A 25,040-nucleotide genomic window follows, 5' to 3' on the forward strand; every position below is an offset into this window, starting at 1 on the left:
AGTATCATGCAAGAACCACTTTTAATTAAGGAACCCTAGCTGTGCGGAGGGCAAGCGTCTCCTCCAAGCCGGCACCTGTCCTCCCGCTCCCCCTGGGCTCCAGCGGTGGGGGCAGAGCACCGAGTAGACCACAACCCGTCTCTGGGTCAGGGAGAGCAGAGAGGTGCAGGCAGTAGGGGCGGCTGTTGCAGATGGAGGGACGGAGATTTTCACACAGGGAAAAATGCCTCCGTGACAGACACGGGGTCTCTAAAAATAGTCCTGCTGGGAGCCTAATGGCCCTTGGCATCATTGCTGAAGTCAGGGGAGGAGGTGTCGTGGAGTTTGCTCAAGTGGCTGAGTGGGAAGGAGGTGCCACTGCCTCGGAGGAGGACGTGGAGCCAGGCCCAGGGAGCCAGACATGCTATGGGACAGGTTAGGGGCCAGCACTGTGGTTGGGGGGGGGGAGAGACCAGCAGGTGGGGGAGCCAGCACATGGCGCTCTTCCCAGTTCTTAACACACAGACAGAAGGTAGGCTTGAGGTGGGCAGGGGCCCCTGGGCAGGAGCCCTATGGGCACCACGGAGCTGGAAAACAGGGAACGTTCTTAGTTTTGAAGAGAAGGTGAGGTCTAGTACAGCAAACTAGCCGGAAAGGCTGGAGGGCATGTTCCGCCTCACGCCTGAGTGCGCAGGCACTGAGGGAAGGACAGAGCTGCCGCGGGGGAAGGCTGGCCGGGAAGCTGGACTCTGGGCCGTGCTGAATATGGGCAAACATTCAATTCCGGGAGCAGAACTGCCTCGGGATGGGTCCCAGGATGGCCACGACCCACCATTTCTTCAGGATCAACCTGATGTTCTCCTACTGGTTTTTCCACCTGTGCCTGGTCCCGGCAGCCCTCTGATTCCAGAAAGGGGCTGGTCTGGTCTCCAGCTGGATCCTCGCAGAGCAGGCCCAAGACAAACCTTTCAAGTGGATAGCAGGAAGGAAGAGCCTGGCACCCAGGCAGTGGTGGGCCATCCATCAGGAAGGGACAGACTTCTCACGATGAAACTGAGGCGACAAGAAAGCAGTGAGGCACGAGACCTCGGGGGTGGGGTTCCCGGGGGGGGGGGTGAGGGGAGGGAAAGGCAGGACCGACCTTCCTCATAGCAGCAAAGGCAGGACCAAAGGTGGCTTTGACCTCCACACGGTCTCGGATCCAGGCTGGCAGCTTGCCCAGGACAGGTGGGCGGGCATACCGCTGATCCAGAAGCACTATGCTGGCAAAATCCTTCTGGTGCCTGATGGCCCTGCCTAGATGGGGACAGAGGTTGGGGCTCTTAGTTAAACCAGCCTCCCCCGCAGTACATTTCTGTCATGCCCCCTCCTTCCTCAGAAAGACAAGGAAAACCTCTCCTTCCTGTCACCCCATTCTCCCACCATGCATCCCAAGAGCCAGGAGCAGTCCCAGGCCTACCTATAGATTGGTTGACAGCCTTCATACACAGGTTCTCCACCAAAGCCTTCCCTGGTGGTGGCTGACCCGGGCCTCTGGGCTGGGGAGGGCAGAGCAGAGCACCTGTTAGCGTTTTCTTGCCCGCCCCCCCCGCTCAGTGTTCTGAGAAAATGGCACCGCTCGGCGTGGGAGCAAGGGCAGGCGTCGCGGGCACAAGGCCAGCAGCGGCTCTAAAAGAGACCGCAGAGCGGCTCCAGAGGTTAAGGGGGTGCGTCCCATCCCCTGGAGCGGACAAGAAACACTGGCACGCATCGGGGCAGTGGGCAGGTCACAGCGGTGCGGCCCTGTTATCGCAGCCCCCGAGGCGACAGCAGCTTCTCCCCGGCCGCCTCCTCCCACCCTCTGGACACTGGAGGTACTCACTAGGGTCTGATCCAGATAGGCCATCTTCTCTTGCAGCTCTGGAGACTTGATGTTGGGGTAGGGCATGCCTACCATAACCACACACCTAGGTGGAGGGAACATGAGCCCATGGCATGTGGGCGGTCAGGCCCCCAGCGCGTTTGCCAAGGGCCAGGATGAAGGACCCAGGCCTCACCCTCACGTCATCAACAGCTACATCCAGCGCTCCTTCAGCCCCCTCAAGTTGTGCTTGCAGCCTCCGCCTCCCCCTCCCCACCTGGAGTAGGTGTGCTAAATCAAGAGACCCAGTGTAGACCACATGAATGGAGTCCTGATGAGATTATGCTCTGCCTAATTTCCACCTGGAACCTTTGGCCAAAAGGCCAAAGCTACCTCCCCACACAGCTGAGTGACCCAAGCAGTCAGCCGGGGGTGCAGACTCCGACGGCATCAGCTTGTAGGCAGGGACCCAGCTGTTTTTTGGAGTGAGGGGTGATGAACAGCGGAGCCCAGATGAGAGGCCCACAACTTACCGGCCGAGGTTGTCAGAGAAGTTAATACCTTCACTCATCTTTCCTCCAACCACAGAGAGGAGCAGAGCACCTGTCACTGTGCCTCCCGCCTGGCCACAGCACTGTGGGAAATACCAGCCCAGGTTGTGGAGCCAAAGCTTGGATGCCACACAAGATACTGGCAGCTGCCCCCCGTTCTCTGGACCCAAGGCCTCGGAGTTACTTCTCACCTTAATGCACCTGGAATACTCCATCAGCACCTGCTCCACCTGGTTTGCTCTCTTGGGTTCCTGAAATATCTGAAGGAAAACAGACAATGTCTCCCAGAAAAGGGTTTCAAATGCGTGGGTCCCAGCTCTGCTCTTGGCCTTTATGTTTTCCAGGTTGGGAACAGGAGAAGCCCCCAGAGTAAGGGATCTAGGGAAATTCTCCAAAGGTGATCAGGGGTTACAAGTGGTGGGGGTAAGGAACTAACAGAGGCCCAGACATGAGGCCTAACCTTCTGGTCTGACATGCATGAGAAATCCTAGCAGGAACTCTGGGTGCCACTGTCCTCACAAGTGGGAGTTCCAGCTGAGAGGTCACTCACCTTTTTCCTGACAGCCAGGCGGGCCAGCAGACCACTCTTATCCCAGTGGGCATAGACCTGGCGTTGGTACTCGTAGGAGGGGAAGAAACAGACCACCCCTCCAGGGACCACAGTGCACAGGTTACACAGAATGCGACCGGTCTCATCCATCTAAGGAAGACAGAGAGCCCTCCCTGGAGCCATTCCTGAGGCCATATCCAAACAGTGCTTCCTGACTGGGACTCAAAACCAAGTATAGAGATCCAAGGGTGACTGCAGTCATGGGGGAGACCTGTGGCCCGGAGCACCCCCCTCCCTATCACACACATCACGATGCTAAGTGCACCAGAGCTAAAACTTATTGCTGGCGTGCCGCCAAGGCCTCCCTGCTCTGACGCCCAGTGCCTAGTGGGCCACTGGGGACTAAGCACCATCTACACATCGGCCACTGAAAATCCCAGGTGCGCCTCTCGCGACAGGCCCCCAAGCCCTGCATCCCTGCCCAGGGCAGGGACCGATATAACCAAATGGCAAGAGAACCAAAGGAAACAAGCAGCTTTCTCATCAGGTTCATCCTGAAAGGACGCCTCGAGGTTCTAAGGAAACATATTTAACAGTCTTAAGGGGTGAGAAGAGGGGGAAGCTCAGACCTCCCCTGAGGAGCATCCAGATGGACACTCTCCAGCCTCTGCCGGCTCCGCGGTGGAAGACCCCAGCACTCATCTCCCCAACACCCGAACACTAAGCACTAGCCAGGGTGCCCAGCACCCCCGAAACCACTCTCCTGCCCCGGCAAAGGCTGTGGTAAGGCGAGCAGGCTGGCACTAACCATCTGCGGCAGCTCTCTCTTCTGGTACGTGAACTCCAGCTGCTGGCTGGAGGGCCCACTGCAGATGACAAGGGGTAAGATATTGTCTGGAGGGATCACGTGACCTGCAGAAACCAGGGGAGGGGCTGAAAGCGAGGTGCTGACGATTCTGTAAGGCATGGTCCGGAAAGAGCATTCCCCAACCCTGTCTTCCATGCCAGGAGGAGCAGTTCCCACTCTCGCCCACCCGCCTGCTTCCACAGCACACGTGGGCGGTACTCAGACCTCTCCACGGAGGCCAAGGACATGGTGCGGGAGCACAGAGAGACGTGAGCTCACGCGAGAGCTGACAAAGCATGGAGCTCCCACTTCATGGTCTCCTCAGCCCCTTGGGCCTGATAAGAGCACAGGGTCAAACTGTGACAACAAGGGGCTGGAGTGTGACGCGTGGCCCATCCCACCCTGGACAAGGATTCTCACCACAGGAAAACTCCACCACTCGCTCAGCTTCCACCCCAGCACAGGCCAGCAGCTGCTCCCGAAAGTCAGACACCTGCAGACCACAAGGCAGGGCTCTGTGATCCCCCAGGGGGCTGGGGGCTGCAGGCCTGAGCAGGCAGGGGGGCCTTGGCAGGGAGGGAGGGAGAGCGAGCCACACGTCGGGGAAGACAAAAGTCTGGGCTGGGAGGTGGGTAAGTGCATAAGAATAGAGAAAAAGAGGTAAAAGGTAAGGCAGATAACAAATTGGCAAAAAGAAAAAAAAATTAATGATACCCAGATGTTGGACAGTCTCAGTGAGACTGTGGGAATAGTAAAGGAAATCTGGTAAACTGGGCAAAGTGCTTCTCACCCCTGGCTATGAAACAAGATCACCTGTGGGAATTCAAGACAAAACCTGCACACCGAGGCCCCAGCCTCAACTACTGGAGAAGAACCTCTGCGGGGGAAGACATACGCATTTGTGATTTTAAAGCGCTCCAGGGTTTTCACCTACTGAATTGGCAAAAATCCAAAAGTATGACCCCTCCGTGGAGAAAGAGGCGCTCACACACTGCTGGTGGGAGACAGAACTCCAGCTGGAGGGGAACTGGACAATAGTTAATAAGTTGCACGTATTTTTACTTTTCAGCCTGGCAGTTCCCCCTACCCAGGAGTGCCCCCTGAAGATACAGCTCCACGAGCCAACACATGCACAGGGACAATCCTGCGCAGTGATCTGTGAGCGCCAAGACCGCCCTTCAGGAGGGCCCGGTGAATGCGCTCGCCGCACCCTCCCAACCATGGCGCCGCGGCCTTTGATGTAAGGAACAAGGAAAGGAGAAAAGTACATATATTTGCTTAGTTTTACAGAAAAATGCAATGAAACCGTGCAAGGAAAGACCAGCAGTCATAAAAATGACTGCCTCTGGGCACGGGGAGCAGCTTGGAGACGGACAGAAGTGGGACTTTCTGAAGGCATCTTTCCAGATGGTTTCGACTTCTGAACCATATACATGTTTACATATTTTAAAAACAAAATTAAGTCAGAAATAAAAAAGCAAACTCTAAAACTGAAAACAGATGGCAACAAGAAAGCCTGTCTGTCACATTCACAAGAGAAGCACACAAAGAAAAGCCTGACTTCAAGTGACTTCATATCCTTAGTGACCATACATCCTTAGTAGGATATACTCTCAGGGCAAAAAATAAATGCAAAGAAATGAAATTTCAATCAGTAGTTTACTGTTAGAATAATATTGATAGTATATGAAAGTATTTGAAGTATGCTGTGGGATAGAGCAAATAAGTAATAAGATACAGCAAATGTAATAAGAAACGAAACGTTCAGCTCAAGAGAAAGGAGATACAGTGTAAGGTCAAATAAATTCACTGATTTTCATTTAGAAATATCAATATGGACTCATGATTTCTTAAAACCATTCTCCCCGGTCTGTCTACAGAAGGCCTAGAAGCAATTACAATCCAGGAGCAGGACAAACACCCAGAACCAAGATGTGGTTTCCACACACCAATCCCCAAAGAAGCCAGGTTATCTTGGAGAAATGAAGGATTTCAGCTCTGGGGCAAAGAGTATAAAGTGACCTGGGACATTCTGCATTCTGTCATTCCAAAAAGCAAGAAAGCATCCCAAGGCTAATGGGGCCTCGTCAAGGACCAAGGGCAGCATGTAGGGGCTCTAAGGGGGCTGAGTCTGAGACACCTGAGCATCAAAAGCAGCAATGACTAGAAATGATTTTAACAGGTGAACAAAAATCTACAAGTTTATACAAAAGAAAGAAAAATGGAAAATAAAGCGACAGGGGTGGTTCTAGCAGCTGAGGAGAGGGACCAGAGTGCGTGAGTGCCGAGGAGCTTTCCACGGGCTCAGTCCTGTGCCAGGGGTACCTTTAGGACAGGACCACTGTGCACAGACATGGTTCTATGTGCCCCTGTGTTGCTTAAAACAGAGAAAAACTGGAAATCACCTGAATACCTAACAGAAGAGTAGTTCTACAAAACAGAATATATTCACGTAGTACAGCCAGAGCATGGTGGAATAAATGCGTCCGTACTTCCTGAAAAATGTTTATGGTATTTTGTTGCTGAGTGAAAAAACCAAATCGTAGCAACAGCATGTAGAGATAGAGATTTTTGTTTTTAAAATATGTATGTAGATTTGTAAAAATTATGCACACAAAGACTATAATGACATACACTAAAATAAATCTTTGCTGGTGGAATTATGATGTTTTTTCCTTTTGTTGGTCTCTGCTTTTTACAATGAAAGCATAATACTTTCCTACGTACGTGTGTGTCTATGAATTTACAGGAGAGGGAAAGTGGCATCTATGGTGGGTCTAAGAAAGGAACGGCGCTAAGGCACCGAATGGGGGCCTGCAATTCCAGAACAGCTGTCTTTGGGAGAAGTGAGGTCCTGCGGCTCCAGAAGCGCCAAATCCGCAGCAGTGCCCTTGCCCCCCCCTCGCCCAGGGCTAAAGGCCCAGGCATGAGACAGTACAGCAATGCCACCTGGTGGACGCTGCTCAGCCTGCTCAAGCTGACCCCTTTCTGGTCTGGGGGCCCACTGGACGGGAAGAGGCCTGACGGTGCAGCTTTCCCCTGTTGCTGTCCTGTCCCAACACCTGGGGTACAGGAGGCTGGCTCTGGTCCCCTTACCGGTTGCATGGTGCCCCCCGCGATGACCACGGCCCGGCATTCCTTCACCACCTGGGCAAAGTGCACAGCTGGATTCAGGAGCAAGAATTTGAGGCTACTCTGACTAAGACTTCCTGAAAAAAAAGACAGAGGCAGCTCCATGGGGCAGGAGGCGGGCTGCAGGCCCAACAAAGACTTCCGTGAGTCTAAGGCAGAGGGGAGCTCAGCTGTGGCTATGTAGGAGCCACGAGAGATACCACTTTCCTTTTTGATTAGATCCCACTTAATCTCCAGGACAACCCTGAAGTAGACAGCACTATCCTCTCCCTTTGCACATTTATCTTCAGAGAGATAAAGAAACACAGCTTGGAGGTGATGGAATCAAGACTCAAACCAGAACCCACCTACCCATCTCTCGCAGCCTGGCCCAAGACGCCCCACCGTGCTACCGCCTCACACCCCTCCTCACCACACTTCCACGGCCACCACCCCACCAGGCCACAGGGACCAGTCAGCACCACCCGGTTTCCTGATCCAGTCTTTCCAGGCTCTGGCTTCGCAGCGCCACGCCCGCTCCTTGGGCTTACCTTGGCGGCTCAGGATGACCCTGCCATCCTGGTTGGCAGTGGTGAGGGCTGCTAGGAAGGATTCGATGTGCATCAGCGGGGAAGCCGGCCGTGGCATCCTGGCCTCGCCCTCTTCCACAGGGGTCACAGAGGCTGCACAGAGCAGAAGGAAGAGGCTCTGGGACCCCAGAGGCGGCAGGGCCCCCTGCAGCGAGGCTAAAGCCATTCTCCCAGGGAGTGGAGTCCAGGCGTGAGGCACGGACGTTCCCGTCCCCCGCCTGCAGCCCCTTCTCCAGCCTCCTGACTCACTCTGGGTCACTGTGGGCTGCAGGCTCTGCAGGAAGTGCTGGAACCCAGCCAGTGTGGGGTGCTCCCTGGAGGGTGCGAGGACTGTGCCGTACCTTTCTGTGAAGCCAAAGAGCTGGGACAGGGTAAGAGAGTGCAGGGAGGAATGAGGGTGCAGCAGTGGGAGCCCCAGCTGGAGGGAGGTTCTGCCGCACCCCAGACAGCCCACAACTCCCCGCCCGCCCCCGCCAAGCCTCTGGGAGCCCCACGCCCCCCAGCAAGCAGCACTACAGGAAGAAGAAGGGAGCAGAGGTGACCTGAGTGTCTGAAAGGCCGGGGGGCAGCACTGGGGCGCCGCAGAGCCCGGCCAGACCCAGGAAGGGGAGGGCGCACCTTTCTGCTGACCATGCTCCTCTCACAGTAGCGCCGCACCTGCAAAAGCAAACCCGCTGCAGGCGCCAGCAACAACTAGCTGGAAGACAGAAACCGCCACCTTCCCGAACCCCAGGGATCAGGACTCCCCGCCACCTCCGGAGGAGCCCACAGCCTCCTTGTGGCCAGGCGTGTCACCCTGCTGAGGTCACGCCTCTCCTGCTGCCCCCACACACAACGCAGTGCTCTCCCACGAGAGCAAGCCTCATGCGTGCGGTCCCCTCACAAACGTGTGTGCACGGCTCCGACCCTCTCTATAGGTACTGGTGACAGGTCCCCTCCGTTCTCCTTCAAAAGCTGAATCTTGAAAGATCAAGAGTCAAAAAAAACCTCTAGGAGCTAAGGCACGAGGAGGTACAGCCTGGGGCTTGTTGGGGGACGTCGGGTGTGTACACTATGCGCGGCCTGGGAGGGAGACAGGGAGTTGAAGCCTCTGAAGATTTCTAAAGAGAGCGCGATCTTTCAGTGGAGCTCCACTCGCCTATAGTGTAGGAAAGACATCAGAAGGCAGAGGGAGTGAAATCAGGGAGAGCAGGGAGAAGGCAAGAGGAGAAGAGCCTGTCCTGACGTAGCAGCCATGGGAATGGAAAGGCCACGGAAGTTCAAGAGCTATTTCCGGCTCTGGGGCCCGGCAACTGTTTGGATGTGGGACCCAAAGGGAGAAGAAAGGAATCAAAAGGCCTTAGATTGCCAGCCCGTCTGATGGGGTCATGGCAGTGACAGGACCAAAATGGGTAAGTTGGGGAGGTATGAAGACAAATGGGAAGGCAGGAGGGAGAGCGAGCAGGATCAGGAGTCCAGGCCGGGGGGCTCACACGCCAGGCACCATCTGCTCACTTGTGTGCGGCCTGTGCCTGTCCCTCCTGGGGTGACCTCTCCCAGCCTTGGGTCCCTCTGCTTTTGAACAGTGATGGTACCCCCTACCCTGGAGTCACAGAACCTGTTGCGTTGCCTTGAACGCAGTAAGTGCTCTGTATTATTAGTACTTTAGAATCCCTGAGTCGTGAGTCGAGCGAAGGCGACAGTAGCCTGCAGTGAGCCCGGAGCGAGCTACCACAGGAGGCTGCACTCAAGCCCAAGGCCGGAGTGGGAGGAGGCGAGGGAGTTCTCAGCCACCTCAGCCCAATAGCAGGATCACGCTCCTGAAGTTAACCTCCTGCTCGGACTAGAAGCCCAGGGCAAAGACTATGCCGGAAGAAAGATGGAACAAGGCAAAGGACCTGGGAATTTCTATTTGTGCTTATTTGGGACAATGAAAGGAACCTTTTCTCATCAATCCCTAGGACCCTTCAACCCTGGATTGAAGATTATTTTTTTCTTGCTGATGCAATGCTTTAAGGGTTAAGTAATTAGAGGCAGTGGTTTTAAGTAATTAGAGGCAGTGGATCTATTTATGCTATAGATCCTCAGACTTCTAGACTGCTTAAGGACAGAAGAAATTTACTTTCTATTCCTCTGTCTTCACAGTGTTCTGCTCACAGGTGGTAATACAGATAAGAAAATTGGATGTGCAGACACAAAAAGGTGAAAATCTCTACCTTGAACAGGTTGATGTTGTCGATCTGGCTCTCAAAGAGGAAGTCATTAATGGTCTTCAGCTCTGTCCCTAGGGGTAAACAAAGGGCCTTGGAATCCTTACTCTGAAGACCACGGTCCCTGAGGTGAGCTCAGAACCGGCTCAGAGCAGCTCTGGGCCTCTGAAGGCAGTCCTCTTACCTGTCTCCGAAAGGCTCTGTGTGTTGGGATTTTGCTTAATGTTCCCTAAAACAGAGTTCAAGCAGGTCAGGATGGTGCCTCTCTGACCCCCCGCTTCTCACACTGAACACTGTACTCCTCAAATAAGAGCATGCATATTTGAACGGATTTTTTGCCATTTATAAGCACCCAAAAAACCCACTGAGGACAGGAGGCTCTAGGGAGCCTCAAAATCTGACCGTTTACACATGGGGCCCAAAGCCTTGTGGATTTCATTCTTTTCACACCTCCTCCAAGGAGGCTGGGACCAAGTGACCACCCTACTTTATGCAGCCGCAAGGAGACGCCCAGGGCACGAAGGAGAGATGGAAGGGAAAAGCACCAGCATTTGACAAAATCCCTCCTGCAAGATGCTCCCCTGGCTTCCTGGAACTTCAGCATGTATGTAAGCCTTCAGGTGGACAGCCATGCAGCAAAGGAAAGGGTAGGTGACAGAGAATTATGGGACTCAGAGCCACTAGAGTCCCCCCTACTAGGTTCATGAAGCAGAAGCAGGTCACATCCCTGCTCTGAGCTCTAGTTTACTCATCTGTCAAAGAGGGTGAGCGTCCTGCTCTCCTCAGAGGCGCGCTCCAAAGTGACTCCACACAGTCCTGTTACACTACGCTGTTATTACTACCTGGGGAGTAGGGTATGGCAAAATAAAAAGGACTCAGAACAAGGAGAAATAAACCAGGAATCTAAAAAGGGATCTAAGGTCAGACAATTCAATGTCTGAAGGTATAAGAAATAAGAATCTTCTCCATCAGTGGCCAAGACAATTCTTGAGGACGCAGAAAACCCAGGTGTCCTGACTGGCATCCAGGGAATGGACCACAGCAAGCTTAGCAGGCCAGGGGTTAGGGTGGGCATGGTGCTCCTTACCACCCAACACAGTCACAAACTTCTCCAACAGATACAGGATCTGTTTGATGTACATCAAGTTCTTGGCCTTCAGACGCTTCCTGAGGAGACACCAATGGACATCAAGTGGTAGTACTCCACAAGCAACTTCCCTTCCAAGTGCTTCAAGCTGATGCCTTTCCATCTAGTGTCTTTCAAAGCAGGCCATGAGTGATAAATATGCCCCCAGAAAAGGCGGCTTGCCATGGCCCTAGCCAGCTATTGTGTCCCGAGCATCCTCCGCTCGTGTGGGGTACACACCACGATGAACAAGAGGGGAACAGCATGCTGGCCTCCCTGGCACTGGGCCTGGGCCAGAGATGGAGACCCCAGGGCTTTCAGAAACTGAGCAGGATTTTCCCTTTCCCCTCAGGAGACAGCGTCTTACCCATATCGTTCCATATACTGAAGCAACTGGGAATGGGCCTGGCAGAGCTGGAGAGAACAGAGAATGGGCGTGAGGGCAGCCCAGGCTCTGGGCAAGCAGCTGAGAGCTGTGCGAATGACATCTCAGATTATGCCTAGAAAATGCCAGCCAGGCCACATGGGAAGCAGGTAAAGAGAGTAGGCCTGGGTACAGACAAAAGGCCTTGAGGCTGCTGGGAGCTGAGAGGCGAAGGAAGGGGGATTCTGCTGCAGTATCCACTTTGGGTCAGGGAAAAAAGCAAGAGGCTGAATCTCTCAGGTAATGAATCTCCCTACTAATTTTTACTGGGTTGGGCAAAGATGTGTTTTAGACTAAGCAGAGAGGTGGTTCAAGGTAGCCATTACACCCTGGCCTAAGGTCAACACAGGCAGAAGTGATGGGGGCACCTGGGTGGCTCAGTCTGTTGAGCGTCTGCCTTCGGCTCAGGTCATGATCCCAGGGTCCTGGGACTGAGCCCCGCATCGGGCTCCCTGCTCAGCGGGGAGTCTCCTTCTCCCTCTCCCTCTGCCCCTCCCCCTTCTCATGTACACACAGGCACTCTCTAAAATAATAAAATCTTTAAAAAAAAAAAAGTTGTGGGATGCCATGTGGGCCTCAGGGTCAGAAACCAGTGGTCAAGTCCCAGCTCCACATTCATGAACTGTATGACTTTCAGCACATTGCTTAAATGCCCCCTGAATCTCAGAGTTCTCAGTGTTAACTAGGAACACCAGCCCACCTGGAGGCAGTGTGAAAAGTCACGATACCGCCCATGGTGCATGGCACAGAAGAGGTAATCAATCCATTGTGGCTCTCAGAAACCCGAGCATCCCTCAAAGCAAGGCTAACGACATCGAACTACGTGAGGACCCCTGCTTCCTTCACTTCTCTGACCTAGAGAGAACTAGGTATTAGCATCCTGTGCTGGAGGGACTCAGGATGACTGACCTATGACAGTGAGGAGCAAGGAAATGAGCCACCTCGCCTGAGTTGGGTCCCCCTAGTTCTACAACCTGCTGGAAAGCCAGTCAGCCCCCGGATGAGGCCACTGCCTTGACTCAGGGCACCCTCTCCCAAGCCATTGCCAGACCAATTCCAGGGCTTAGAGAAATGATCCACATCCCTCCACATCCCTCTGCCCCACGACAGGCCCTGGCCCAAGAAAGGACAGCCCAACCCACCTGGGAACCGCTGACCTCCGCACTGTGGATGCCCGTGATGGTGTCAATCAGGTTGTGCGCCTCGTCGATGAGCACCACCTGGCCCTGCAGCCGGATGCCCGCGGCCTGGCGGGTGGCCGCGTGCAGCAGCATCTGGTAGGGCAGCACCACGAGCTGGGGGGAGGGGCAGCCGCCTGAGCAGCTGGGAGGGGGGGCTCCCTGCTCCGGCAGGTGTGCCCCACCTACTCTAAGTGCCTGGTGTGAACAGTTTTTAGTTCCCAGCCAGGATGTGCGCAGGGACAGCTATAGCACGGTACTGTGCTTTTAGCAACAGACCCTTGCCTCAAGTTTTCTGTGGAACATCAAATACGAAACAGATAAAACCGGAGCCAGTCTCTGACCGAACCAAGAGTGGGGGTGGGGAGAAGGGAGCAGAGAGGAGTGTGGAACTCAGCCTCATCCGTACCCCCGAGGTCGCCCCCAAGGCACCCGAGGTTCCTCAAAACACAGTGAACACCCCTGGTATACTAGAAGGTAGCCCTGCGTTCTGGTCCTAGAGCTGCCGCTTCCCAGCTGTGTGACTCCGGGAAAGTCACTTAACCTTTCTGAGCCTCAGTTTTTTCGTGGGCAAAACTCTATCTGAGATGATTTTACTGGCTTTTTCTAGAGGCAACAAAAATAAATGCATTCTATAAATTTTTAGGTGCTACTTGTGAGGATGATTTTCCAGTTAAAAGAATACTGATAAAGTGAAACTCCAGAAAACTGGAAACTTAAGGCCCAGCTTTAATCCTGGCTCCATTATCCACCTGCTGTGAGAAAACAGATAAATTGTTTAGCCATTCTGGGCCTGTGTCCTCATGTGTATGTATGAATAATACCTGCCTTTGCTTTTTCAGTGGGATACTACAAAGCAAAAATGAGGCAACAAGTGTCTCAAAAAGTTAAGATCATGAAAACCTCAGGACATCTTACCATATCTACACACAGGTATCTATGGCACTGATCAGGCGACGTGGCAGACAGACCCCAGGAAGGGCATGCAACAACGGTGGGGGCTGGGAAGGTTCTGGAATTTCCCTCGAGCACCCATGCAACACAGTTCAGGGCAGTATACTAACAAGCATTTAACTGCTGTGTAAAATCATTACTAACATTGTTCCCTGAATCTCTGAAAACCTACCTCATCTTTTCCTGCTTATATGGAATTCTCCACAAATGAAACCCTATTTCCAAAAGTCACTGGAATTAAGCAATAGCAAGAAGACAGTAAAATCATACCAAATAACAATATTTTTGATCTGTCAAATGGGCAGTTTTTCTCTGTGTGTAAAGATGAGACTCAACATGGCAAGTCTAGAGAAGACAGTCTTCTCCCACACTGGCAGGTAGGTGCCTACATCAGGACGGTTCGTCTGAAAGGCCATTTGGAAACACATTTCTGTTCCTCAGCACCCTGACTGCATCCTCTCAGCTTCCCGCGGCCCCGCGCCCCCGGACTCTGGTTTCTCTAGGACTGCACACCCCTTCCCAGTTCTTATGTGCTGTCCCCAGTAAGGCCATCTGTTCCTACAACCCAGAGCCACAGGGGACCGGGGGCCGCCCCCACCCCCACACACTGGGACAGAGGGGGTGACAGGTCACCAGGGTGCTGTGCGCAAGTCAGTCCAACCACAGCCAGGGACATCCTCCCGAATTAAGAGGAATGAGGAAATCCCTCGTGGCTGAGGCCACAGTTAGAGCCAAGAGTTACTGCCCAACCCTCCAGGGTCTTTACCTGGGCTGCTGGAATGGCAGACCGGCTCCCATAATAGGGACAGGCCCGAGCCTCCTTCCCCAGGGCCACCAGCTGCTCAATGTCCTTCACCCCCACCAGGACCTGGTCTCGGAGGAGCTGCAGCTGCTCGTAGCCATAGAAGGGGCAGGTGGCCCGGCGCTCCTGCCTTCTCCTCTTGGGCTTCTCCTCCTCAGCTCTGCTCTTCTCTGAGGGGGCAAAGGCACAAGGAATGAGGCCTGTCCACGCGGTGGCAGTGGGTCCATAATGTCAAGACCCAATTCCATGGGGTGGGGTCTAATAAACCCTTCCCGGTACTGCTTAGGATGGTCTCACCATTCTGGCATTTAACTTTGTGTTCTCTAGAAAAAGCCAGGAAAATCATCTCAGAGCCAGGGTTCTGGACTAGACACTGACCCAAAAAGCAAAACGCCTTTTCCCAAGGAGACGATCTTAAGGAAGGACCCAGCTGCCTGCTCTGCCCTCACTGCCGCTTAAGACACTATCTCCCAGGTCCCTGGTCCGCTTCCGGCCTGCTTCCCACCCCTTCTCAGCACTGCCCAAGGCTACACGACCGTCCCAGAGGCTCTCTGCACAGCTCCAGGCGCTGGGGGCTACCGTGTTTGCTTCTCTGCATCTCCATGCAGCGGTCATTGATGAGCTGCGCAGAACCCAGGGTTTTCACATCTTCGTTTATACAAAGATTCTAGAAGACAGAAGACAAAGAGAGAGTCACAGCGATGGCTACACAATATACAGCAACCCTCCGGGGCCTGCCCAGCCCTGCCAAGAACCAGAAGAGGCCAGTCCTCCCATCGCATGGCCTGCCCTGGATCCACCATCCTTCCACGCCTGGAAGAGGAAGACAAAGGCCCAGAAGAGGGAGCAGGATGGCACCCAGGCCAAGACGCAATGCCTCTGCGTACCTGCCGAGAGCCGAGGGAGACAAGCCGGGTGTCCTTGCCAAAGGGGCTCCTCTGTACCTCGTGCACAAACTGAGCCAGCTGGGAGTGCGTCCGACTGCAGTAGTAAATCTGCTCCGAGGAGAAGCATGGGATTTCAAAGAGGAGACTACAATATCTCCATTCTCTGCACATCAAGGAACACATGGCCTAGTAGGCTGAGGGACTGGGGAGAGTGGCCACAAATACACACACCTAAAGCAACGGGACTCCGTCCCACAGCAGATCTCAGCTAATGCAGGGCCCAGGCAGTCCCCACCTCCCCCTCAGCTCCAGAAGTTTACAAGAACACCCACAACATGGAGCTCCTCCCATCAGTCCTGCTCAGCCGAGAATCCAGCCACTTCACAGGGCTTGGTCATCTTAGGACAGGCTGCCTCCCTGTGCTAAGGCTCCCAAATGGGAAAGATTAGATTTTGGGGAGCATGTCTGGGGTGGGCTGTCCACACACACCGCCCAAAGGACTTGGGGGGCCAGGCTCGCAGTAGGGCAGGGGGAGCTGAGCTGTGTTCTATGCTCCTGAGATTGAGAAGAGCAAGAAGAGGAAAAGAGACATAGGGGGAAAATATCTTTCAGCAGAGAATACAAGTGTCTTACACGAATAAACCAAATGTTTTTAAACATGACAGGTGTCAGAACCCTTCGTACCTCAAAGCGCTCCGTGCCAATGAAAACACAAACAAGAGAAGAGGGAGCCAAAGGGCAGGGTGCTCTTGCTCAGGCCTGCCCTCACCCCCCACCACCCCCAGAAACAGACACCACCAGTCCATGGGCCTGCCAAGTGAGCCCCTCAACACCGAGGTCTGGGGAAGAGTCATGAGGCTGGAGGTTCTTTGTCGATGACAGAGTGAGAAGCAGCCAGGGAGGGGACACAGAGCCCTGGACTCAGGACCAATCCCAGAATACCCAGGACACAATGTCTCACCTTAGTTACATGTTCTTCCTCTGGGTCATCCTCATCCTCGTCCACTCTGAGAGAGAAAATAACACGGAAACTCAGAGAACTCAGTCAACTAAAAACACACTTACTGAGCATCTACTGAGTGCCAGCAACTAGCCCTGGACCTAAACCAGCAAGATGCAGTTCCTGTCATCGGAGGCCAGCACAGCTGAGGCTGGAGCGCTGAGCCAGAGGGAGACAGACACATTCCAGCAACAAAGTTCCACCAAAACAAGGGCTTGTTTGCTTGCTCACTTGGTCAGAGAGACGTGCCGGGCTAACACCAACCCCATCCTCCCATTCCCATTCATGAAGGCAATGAGAAAGGGGTACGGTATTCCCAAAGCCGAGGTTCGGCGTCTGACTCTGTCCTTACTGTCCGCCCGCCAGCAAACTGGAGTTCTCTCAGCTCCCCACAGAACTTTGTTCTTACCACCTCAAAGCCTTGGACATGCTGTTCTCTTCGCCTGCAAGGCGCTCTCCCCTCACATCCCCTTCTACCTAGCCAACTCTGTCAACCTTGAGACACCCACGTAAACACTGCCGCCTCTGGGCAGCCTTCCTCAACCTCCCTAGAGGCTCAGCTGGCCCCTCAACACACTGCTGTGGCCCCCGCACCTGTTCTTTGCAATACCCATCTCGTTCAAAACCACTTATTCTTGGTCTGTCCACCTCTCCAGACTCACGTCCACAGGCAGGACTCAGGGGTGTCTTGCTTCTGTGAGGGCCAGGAGGTCCCACCCCAGGGCCTGGCACACAGCAGGAATTCCATGCACATTTCCTGAGGGAAGTCACGACTGACTGACTGACTAAAAGATGCTGTCACCCAGAACCAGACAAACTACTTCTCTCCTTGGCACCTTACCCTTCCCAGCAATGAATGAAGAGCCCCCGTGCACTGAGGAACTGGGAGGGAGGTCAAGCCTGCATTACAAGGCTGAATGGTTAGTCAACATTGTTAGTCTAGGCTCCCCAGGAAACAAAATCTTTTACAGATACACTCCCCCTACAGGGCCATCACTGGGATTCTTTCTGTTCATCTGGCAAATTAATTTTTCTTTTTTAAGGCAGAAATATTAATTCCCTTGGGCAATCAGAAGTAGAGTTATTTATAGGGTTGCCTTTCCGGTCAATAAATAAATAATTGTTCAGTCCGCTTTATCTCACAGGCCTTGATTTAAATCACATACAAGGTAAGCAAACTCAACAGGATCTAGATAAGAAGCTGGATGTGTGAAGAAATGAAGAGGAAAAATTTTATATTCAGAACTGGTTGGGGCGCCTGGGTGGCTCAGATGGTTAAGCGTCTGTCTTCGGCTCAGGTCATGATCTCAGGGTCCTGGGATTGAGCCCCACCTCGGGCTCCCTGCTCAGCGGGGAGTTTGCTTCTCCCTCTCCCTCTGCCACTCCCCCTGCTTGTGTTCACTCACTCTCGCTGTCAAATAAATACATAAAAGCTTTAAAAAAAAAAAAAGAAAAAAAAGGAATTGGTTGTGTTCTAAGAGAGGCTCCTGTCTCTCGAAATGCCAAGACATGGAAGCTGTAGAAGTTAATCTGCAGGATTAATGGCTCAGGCCCAGGCCCTGAGTAGCATTTTGTTTCTCTAATGGTCACAAACTCCACTCAAGTTCTTTCTCTTGTCCCCAGGGGGGCTCTCGAGAAGTACAAGAGCAGGCAAGTAACCCTGGAGGCAGCTGGCAAAGGGTTTACGGAACACTCACTGCTCCTACCTCCCCGAGGTGGGATGCATAAAGAGGTCTGGCCATCTCAGCCCTGGCAGGGTCAGAAGTTTTGGTTCTAATCCAGGTCCTGAAATCTGCGCCTAAGGGCAGGCCTCTAGCACCAACAAAGAAAAGCCCAGGGCCAGATGATTTCACTGGCGAATTCTACCAAATATTTAAAGAAATGATGCCAACCCTTCTCCAACTCTTCCAAAAAACTGAAGAGGAGAAACACTCCCAAACTCATTTTACGGGGCCAGCATCAGTCCAATACCAAAGCCAGATAACGACACTACAAAGAAAGGAAACTACAAGCTAATATATATGCCCAATAAATATAGATGCAAATGTTCTCAACAAAATATTAACAAACTGAATTCAACAGCACATTAAAAGGATCATGCCCCATGATCAAGTGGGATTCCTGCCTGAAATACAAGGATGGCTCAACATATGCAAATCAGTAAATGTGATACATCAATCACAGAATGATAGATAAAAGTCATATGATCATCTCAGTAACACAGAAACAACAAATGACAAAATCCAACACCTGTTCATGATAAAAACTCTTGACGTATGAAGTACAGAAAGAACGTACCTCAACAGAACAAAGGCCATCTGTGACAAGCCCACAGCTAACGTCATACTCAGCAGTGAAAGCTTTTCCACTAGGACTAAGACAAAGGTGCTCACTTTTACCTCTTCTCTGCAACACAGTGGAAGTCCTAGCCAGGCCAATCAGGCAAGAAAAAGGAAGAAAAAGCATCCAAACGGGAAAGAAAGGAGTAAAACTACCTGTTATCAAGTGATATGATTATACATAGGAAAAGCCTGAAGACAGCACCAAAAAACTGTTAGGACTAACAAATTCAGTGAAGTTGCAGGATACAAAATCAACACACAAAAGTCAATTTCGTTTCCGCATACTAACAATGAACTATCTGAGAAAGAAATAAAGAAAACAGTCTAATTTACAATGGCATCAAAAACAGTAAAATACTTAGGAGGTACAGACTTACACATTCAGAACTACAAGACTGATGAAAGAACCTGAGAAGACACAGACGACAGAATGTCCCATGTTTGCAGGTCAGAAGAATTCATGTTCCTAAAATGTCCACTCTACTGAAATCCATTTACAGATTCAGTGCAATCCTGTATCAAGAGTCCCACAATATTTTTAACAGGTATAGAAAAAAAAAAAAATCCCAAAAATCATATGGAGCCACAAAAGACCCCAAACAGCCAAAGCAATCTTGAGAAAGAACAACAAAGCTGGAGGCATCAACGTTCTGATTTTAAACAGTATGATAATCAAAAGAGTACAGTACTGGCATAAAAGCAGAGTAATCAAAGCAGGATGGTACTGGCATTAAAACAGACATATAAGACCAACGGAACAGAACAGAACCCAGAAATAAGCCCATGCGTATACAGTAAAGTAGTATTTGACAAGGGAGCCAAGAATACTCAATGAGGAAAAGACAGTCTCTCCAATATGGTGCTGGAGAAACTGAACAGTCACATGAAAAAGAATGAAACTCAATCCCCATCCTACACCACTCACAAAAACTAACTCAAAATGGATTAAAGACTTAAATGTAAGACCTAAAATCATAAAACTCCTAGAAGAAAACATAGGGAAAAAGCTTTATGACATTGGTCTTCACAGTGATTTTTTCAATATGACACCAAAAGTACAAGCAAAACAAAAATAAGCAAGTGGGACTATGACAAACTAAAAAGCTTTTGCACAGCAAAAGAAACAATCAACAAAATGGAACAGGAACCAAAAAATGGGAGAAAATATTTGCAAACCACCTATCTGATGATAAGGGGCTTACAACCAAAATATGCAAGGAACTCCTACAACTCAACAGCAAAAAAGCAAATAATCCAATTAAAAATGGGCAGAAGAACTGAATAGACATTTTTTCAAAGTCATACAAACGGTCAACAGGTACATGAAAAGATGCTCAACATCACTGATCCCCCAAGGAAATGCAAATCAAAACCGCAATGAGCCATCACCTCACACCTGTTAGAATGGCTACAATCAAAAAGATAAGTGTTGGCAAGGGGCGCCTAGGTGGCTCAGCTGGTTAAGTGGCTACCTTCCACTCAGGTCCTTCCGCTCAGGTCGTGATCTCAGTTTCCTGAGATGGAGCCCCATGTCGGGCTCCCTGCTCAGTGGGGAGCCTGCTTCTCCCTCCGCCACCCGCCCCATGCACACAGGCGCACAAACACACACTTGCGCACTCTCTTTCTCAAATAAATAAATCTTAAAAAAAATATATATATATATAAGTGTTGGCAAGACTGTGGAGAAAAGGGAACCCTGTGCCCTGTGGGCAGGAACGTAAATTGGTGCGGCCACTCTGGAAAAAAGCATGGATGTTCCTCAAAAATTAAAAGTATTAAGTAGCATATGATCCAGCAAGCCCACATCTGGGTATATACCCAAAGGAAACGCAATCCATATCTCAAGGAGATCCCTGCACCTTCCTGTTCACGGCAGCAACTAATGAAAACAACCAAAGTATCCACAGATAGATGAATGGATAAAGAACGAGTCACACACACACACACACAGCGTAAAATAGCCATAAAAAGGAAGGCAATTCTGCCATTTGTGACAATACAGATGAACCCTGAGGGCATTATGGTAAGTGATGTAAGTCAAAGGACAAATTTTGTGTCATCTCGTGTGGAATCTAAAAAAACCAAACTCCTAGAAACAGAGAGTAGATTGCTAGGGGCTGAGGAGTGGGGTGAAGGTAGTCAAATGGTACAGATCTTTTGAATATAAATAAGTGACTATCGTTAACACTACATTGTGTATTTGAGAGGTGCCAAGAGAGCACATTTTCAAAGAAATGTTACATACGTGAGGTGATGGTTCTGTTAAGTAACCTCATCATAGTGATCATTTTGCAATACTCGCATATCAGACCATCATGGCACGCATCTTAAACTCACACAATGTTATATCCCTATTATATCTAGAATAAAGCTGAGGGGAAAAGAAAGAAGTCAGGGCAGCCGGGACACTGAGCGTCTGCGGCGAGGTTAGTGCACGGCAGACAGACTGTGAAGGTTTTCTCCATCACCAGTCAATGGAAGGTTTGAGACCCTGGAGTTACTCTCTACACACATGGTCACCACAGTGTCAATGACAACATGGGACACATGGGACCTGGAGTCACCTTTAGAGGAGCAGGAAACACCCCTTCCAAGCTGAGAGCCCAAGAGGAATGACCTCTAGAGGCACTCATGCCTTGGGGAGAGCCATTGATGTCAAAATGACCTTAATGCCCTTCCTAATGCCCAAATCAGGTCACTCCCTTGCCTGTAACGGCCCACAGCCCCGCAACATGGAGAGAGATACCCAGACCCCTCAGTGGAACTCTGAGGTCCACACAAACTGACAGCTGCCTCTTCTTTGCCTCTCTTCCTCGTTCGCTCTTAGCCCCTAGGCCTTCTCTGTGTCCCTCAAACCCACCAAACCTGCTCCCCTTTCCAGACCAGGGCACCAGCAGGCCTCTGACTAGACCTCTCCTCCCAGGTCTTCCCATGGCTCTTTCTCACCCTTCACCACCTCCTCAGAGGCCTCTCCTGGCTTCACCTAGAGATGCAACCCCACACTCTACCCGCTGCACCCGGTTTTATTTTCCTCCTGAGCAAATGCGCTCATTTCACGCAGTTACCATCTGTGTGTTTGTCCACCACCCCCCGCCCCCAACCACATGCAAGCTCTCCATGGGCAGGGGGCATATCCAGCGTACTTGGCATCTGGAACCACGCCACACCTAGAGCAGACCCTCAAAGGTCATCTGTGCAACTAAAGCGTGCATGAAAAAGGAGGCTCCCACGAGGGGAAGCATGACCTCTGAAAAGCCTCGCTGTCATCTTCAGGGTCTTCTACTCCACCCAGCAGCTTACTGCTCACAAATCAGAAACCCAGACAGAAACCAGAGAGTGGAAAGAGCAACTCAGGCTAAGGATACGTTGATGGTTTAGGTCCTAAAGCTCCCACGGTGTAGTCCGGGGGCGAAGAGCACATGACTAGAGCCGGCCCGGCTGGGTGCAGTCCCTGCCCCTCTGCCTCCTAGCCCCGTGGCCTCGGCTAAGGCGCAGCCCCTTGCCGGCCGTGACGGGGAGACACAAACCTTGCGAGGCTCCCAGAGTTCATGCACACGAAGCCAGTGCTGGCACAGGGCAGGGCTGGCCACCACCGTCACCACCAGTGACACACGCTCAGGAGAAGCCTGGCTGAGAGCAGGGGCAGGTGGCTGGCATTCCATCCCTTCAGATGCCTTGTGAGGGACAAAGCAGCCTGCCTCTGGGCACAGGAGCTGCTCCCGTGGGAGCCCCCGTGTCGACGAAGGCAGGGGCGGCGGGTGAAGGAGAAGCGCCATCTTACCCACTAGCTGCTCCCTTCTCCTCGTCGCTCTCATACTCGGCGAGGACCAGGTCCTCCTCCCCAGCCGGCTGCTCCCACGGCTCGGCCCCTGCTCCTGCCGCTAGCGCCTCCCTGCTGAGGCGGAGGACACGCTCCATTTCTTCTTCCTCTTGTCTCTGTGTAGGAGCACCCCAAGTGGGAAAGAGAAAGAAATCTCAGTCCCGGCACTCCCGCCCCCCGCCCGAGTTTGCCTCCGAGTGGCTACCACGGAGGACAAGGCAACGCCATTACCACGGGCCTCGCTCTCCTACCGGTGTCCGTACCCCCGGTATCAGTACCTCAGCTCAAGCTGCAGCTACTGGGCGATGAGAACTTAGCCGGCGGGGGGCAGGGCCAGCAGACTGAGGTCCTGGCCACTCCCCCACAGGAGCGACACCGGAAGGCCCCGCGCACCACCCCTGCCCCCCAGCAGAGGACGCTCACCATGCGCTTGGCTGCATACTTGAGCTGTGCATTGTGCCGGATCTGCTGCAGCCGTTCCTCTCGCTTCTTCCTCCTGACCTGCTCCTCCTAGAGGGTGGACAAGCCAGAAAGGAAACTCCTGCCGAAGTCCCCAACCATGCCCTTCTTGAAGAGTCTGGGGCTCAGCCCAGGGCCTCCATACACGGGGCGGGGCAGTTCTTCCGGGGACTGCAGCATCCCTGACCCTCAGTGTGGGAGGTCTGCACACTCCCTCCCACAGCCACACACTCTCAATCCAATTCATTCCCTTAATGGAGTTTGCAGCCACTGAACCGCGTTGCCAATGGCAACGGTGAGGTTCCTTTCCCAGGTAGGTAACGAATGGAACCGTCCACCCCCGTCCACCCCGTCTAGAGAAGGCCTGTTGACGTCAGCTTTAAAAAGACAGCACGGGCGCAGTACCACAGGCTCAAGAAGGCACCGCAAAGGCAAAGGACGTGCTAACTCCCAGAATCAACCCCAAATTACCAGCCCAGCCCTGTTTCCTGGATGGCTCCCACCTTCTGTCACCCCACAGCTCACCTTCAGTCGGTCCACCAGGTCCCTTTCTTCTTTCTTCTGCACAAACTGAGTCACCCAGTCAGGCTCTCCCACAGGCCTCAGGGTGTCTGGGGTCTCTTTGCAGGAGGATGAGAGAGACAGGGGCTGCTCCTGCCCGTCACTTAAGGGGACAGTTCCAGTTTCAAGGAGACGTGCCTCTTCTTGATGTTTCTTCTGCTCAAAGTCACGGAGCCAGGAAAGGGCCCCACAAATAAGACTTAAAGATTTTCCCTACAGGAAGAAAAAGGTCTTCAAAAACGAGAACAAAAACCAAAGCTTTCCAAATGATGTTTCCCATTTTAATAAAGCCTTCAAGGAAGGTCTAACTTTAAATATTAGAAGGCACTCTAAGACCAACCTGGGAAAGGGCAGGAAGGGAATTAGCAAAAAGATAGCCAGGAAAAATAGGAAAAAAGGAAGAAAGAAAAATAAAGTTCTTGGTTTAATTATATAGCTCACTGTTCCTAAGATAATTTAATGTGGCTTATCAGGTTACATATAAGTACTGCAAGTTAACATAATTAGAAGCTGAGGAATTAGATAAAAATCCCCAAAAAAGAATTAAGGCCAAAAAATACATGGCTTGAAACCCTATATACTTGCTAAGGGGGAGCCACATTTGGCTCTATGCTTTAATACAGCCCATGTGCAGACAGAACATGATCAGTCCCATGAGTCCCAGTCTTCAAAAACTTTTTAAAGCAAACTAATTGCTCCGGAGAACATAATTCTTAATTCAAACACTAGAATTTTCCCTGTGGGTCCTTGCTGTGGGTTGAATTGTGTCCCCCCCTCAAATTCATATGTTAAGTCCTAACCCTGAGTGTCTCAGAATGTGAACTTATTTGGAAATACAGTCACTGCAGATGCATGTAGTTAAGAAAGAGGGGGGCCCTGATCCACTAAGACTGGTGTCCTTACCCAAAGGGGAAATTGGGCCACTGAGGCATGCCCAGAGGGAAGGCGATGCGATAAGACACAGGGGAGGATGGCCACCTACATGCTGAGGAGAGGGCCAGAACAGTCTCCTCTCACGGCCCTCCAAGAGAACCCTCCCTGCCTCAGAACCCGAGTCTGCACTTCTGGCCTCCAGAGCTGTGAAGAGTAAGCTTCTGTGGTTTAAGCCCCCAGCCTGTGGAACTCTGTTAGAGCAGTGGGAGCACTAACACAGTCCTTCTGGGGCAAGAAAAAAAATGAGGCATGTGTGTGTGTGTGTGTGTGTGTGTGTGAGAGACAGAGAGAGAGAGAGAACCTTCTTCAGAGCTGCTGCAAGCATTAAGTAAAAGCTAATACCTACTCCAGGATTAGAACAATACCTGGTACATAAGCAACAGGAGCTAATTTTTTTTGCTATTATTAAGTAATAATAGTAAGATTATTACATCCTGCAATAAAAACCTATTTCATGAAATTCTTAAAAGGCCCTATGACAGAATGGCACTTCTGAAGAATGAACAGATGACATATCTTTGGAAAAGCCCCATATAGACCATTTGTCTCAGCTTTTGATAAATAAATATACAATGGCAAAGACTTCCAAACAGCACTCCCCAGCAGCAGCTGGACAGCAGCCATTCTGTACGCCAGTAAAATGGGGAGCCACCGGCTTTAGTCATCACCAAGCTAGGGGCCGGGGAGCCATCCCCCTAAAACAGTGGCCCAGGGTCGGACACCCGGTCAGAGAGCCAGCACCCTCCACTGGAAAGTGAGCTGAGGAAGTTCCCAAAGGGAACGTCAAAGTTATCTTCCCACAATTGTGAACACACTCTATCACAGAGAGAAAGGAGAACTGAGGCCTGCAATTCTATATCCTCTAGTAAGACAACAAAAATTTAAACTGGAAAACGT

At 51.8% G+C, this 25,040-nt stretch overlaps 1 protein-coding gene across 5 annotated transcripts in view; it reads right to left on the reverse strand.

Moving 5' to 3' along the window:
• Positions 1 to 4: 4 nt before the first annotated feature.
• DDX11 (DEAD/H-box helicase 11) overlaps positions 5 to 25,040 on the reverse strand; it is a 33,874-nt gene continuing 8,838 nt past the window's right edge. For 3 of the 5 annotated variants that reach the window (XM_036092423.2, XM_036092424.2, XM_036092422.2), the window contains exons 4-28: positions 23,175 to 23,423; positions 22,614 to 22,700; positions 22,152 to 22,306; positions 15,990 to 16,035; positions 15,029 to 15,136; positions 14,721 to 14,808; positions 14,106 to 14,311; positions 12,350 to 12,502; positions 11,151 to 11,197; positions 10,745 to 10,824; positions 9,842 to 9,886; positions 9,664 to 9,731; positions 8,087 to 8,125; positions 7,718 to 7,829; positions 7,430 to 7,561; positions 6,864 to 6,976; positions 4,188 to 4,260; positions 3,729 to 3,832; positions 2,921 to 3,070; positions 2,562 to 2,630; positions 2,353 to 2,453; positions 1,841 to 1,925; positions 1,439 to 1,517; positions 1,121 to 1,275; positions 5 to 1,032 (exon numbers count right to left, since the gene is read on the reverse strand). In XM_036092423.2, the coding sequence (XP_035948316.1) occupies positions 1,003 to 1,032; positions 1,121 to 1,275; positions 1,439 to 1,517; positions 1,841 to 1,925; positions 2,353 to 2,453; positions 2,562 to 2,630; positions 2,921 to 3,070; positions 3,729 to 3,832; positions 4,188 to 4,260; positions 6,864 to 6,976; positions 7,430 to 7,561; positions 7,718 to 7,829; positions 8,087 to 8,125; positions 9,664 to 9,731; positions 9,842 to 9,886; positions 10,745 to 10,824; positions 11,151 to 11,197; positions 12,350 to 12,502; positions 14,106 to 14,311; positions 14,721 to 14,808; positions 15,029 to 15,136; positions 15,990 to 16,035; positions 22,152 to 22,306; positions 22,614 to 22,700; positions 23,175 to 23,423 (2,574 nt within the window). In that variant the 3' untranslated portion in view covers positions 5 to 1,002. The remainder of the gene's footprint in view (positions 1,033 to 1,120; positions 1,276 to 1,438; positions 1,518 to 1,840; positions 1,926 to 2,352; positions 2,454 to 2,561; positions 2,631 to 2,920; positions 3,071 to 3,728; positions 3,833 to 4,187; positions 4,261 to 6,863; positions 6,977 to 7,429; positions 7,562 to 7,717; positions 7,830 to 8,086; positions 8,126 to 9,663; positions 9,732 to 9,841; positions 9,887 to 10,744; positions 10,825 to 11,150; positions 11,198 to 12,349; positions 12,503 to 14,105; positions 14,312 to 14,720; positions 14,809 to 15,028; positions 15,137 to 15,989; positions 16,036 to 22,151; positions 22,307 to 22,613; positions 22,701 to 23,174; positions 23,424 to 25,040) is intronic. The other 2 variants (XM_036092428.2, XM_036092429.2) reach the window with 2 other exon arrangements.

The sequence above is a fragment of the Halichoerus grypus genome, chromosome 6 (assembly GCF_964656455.1).
Source record: "Halichoerus grypus chromosome 6, mHalGry1.hap1.1, whole genome shotgun sequence".
Taxonomy (NCBI): domain Eukaryota; kingdom Metazoa; phylum Chordata; class Mammalia; order Carnivora; family Phocidae; genus Halichoerus; species Halichoerus grypus.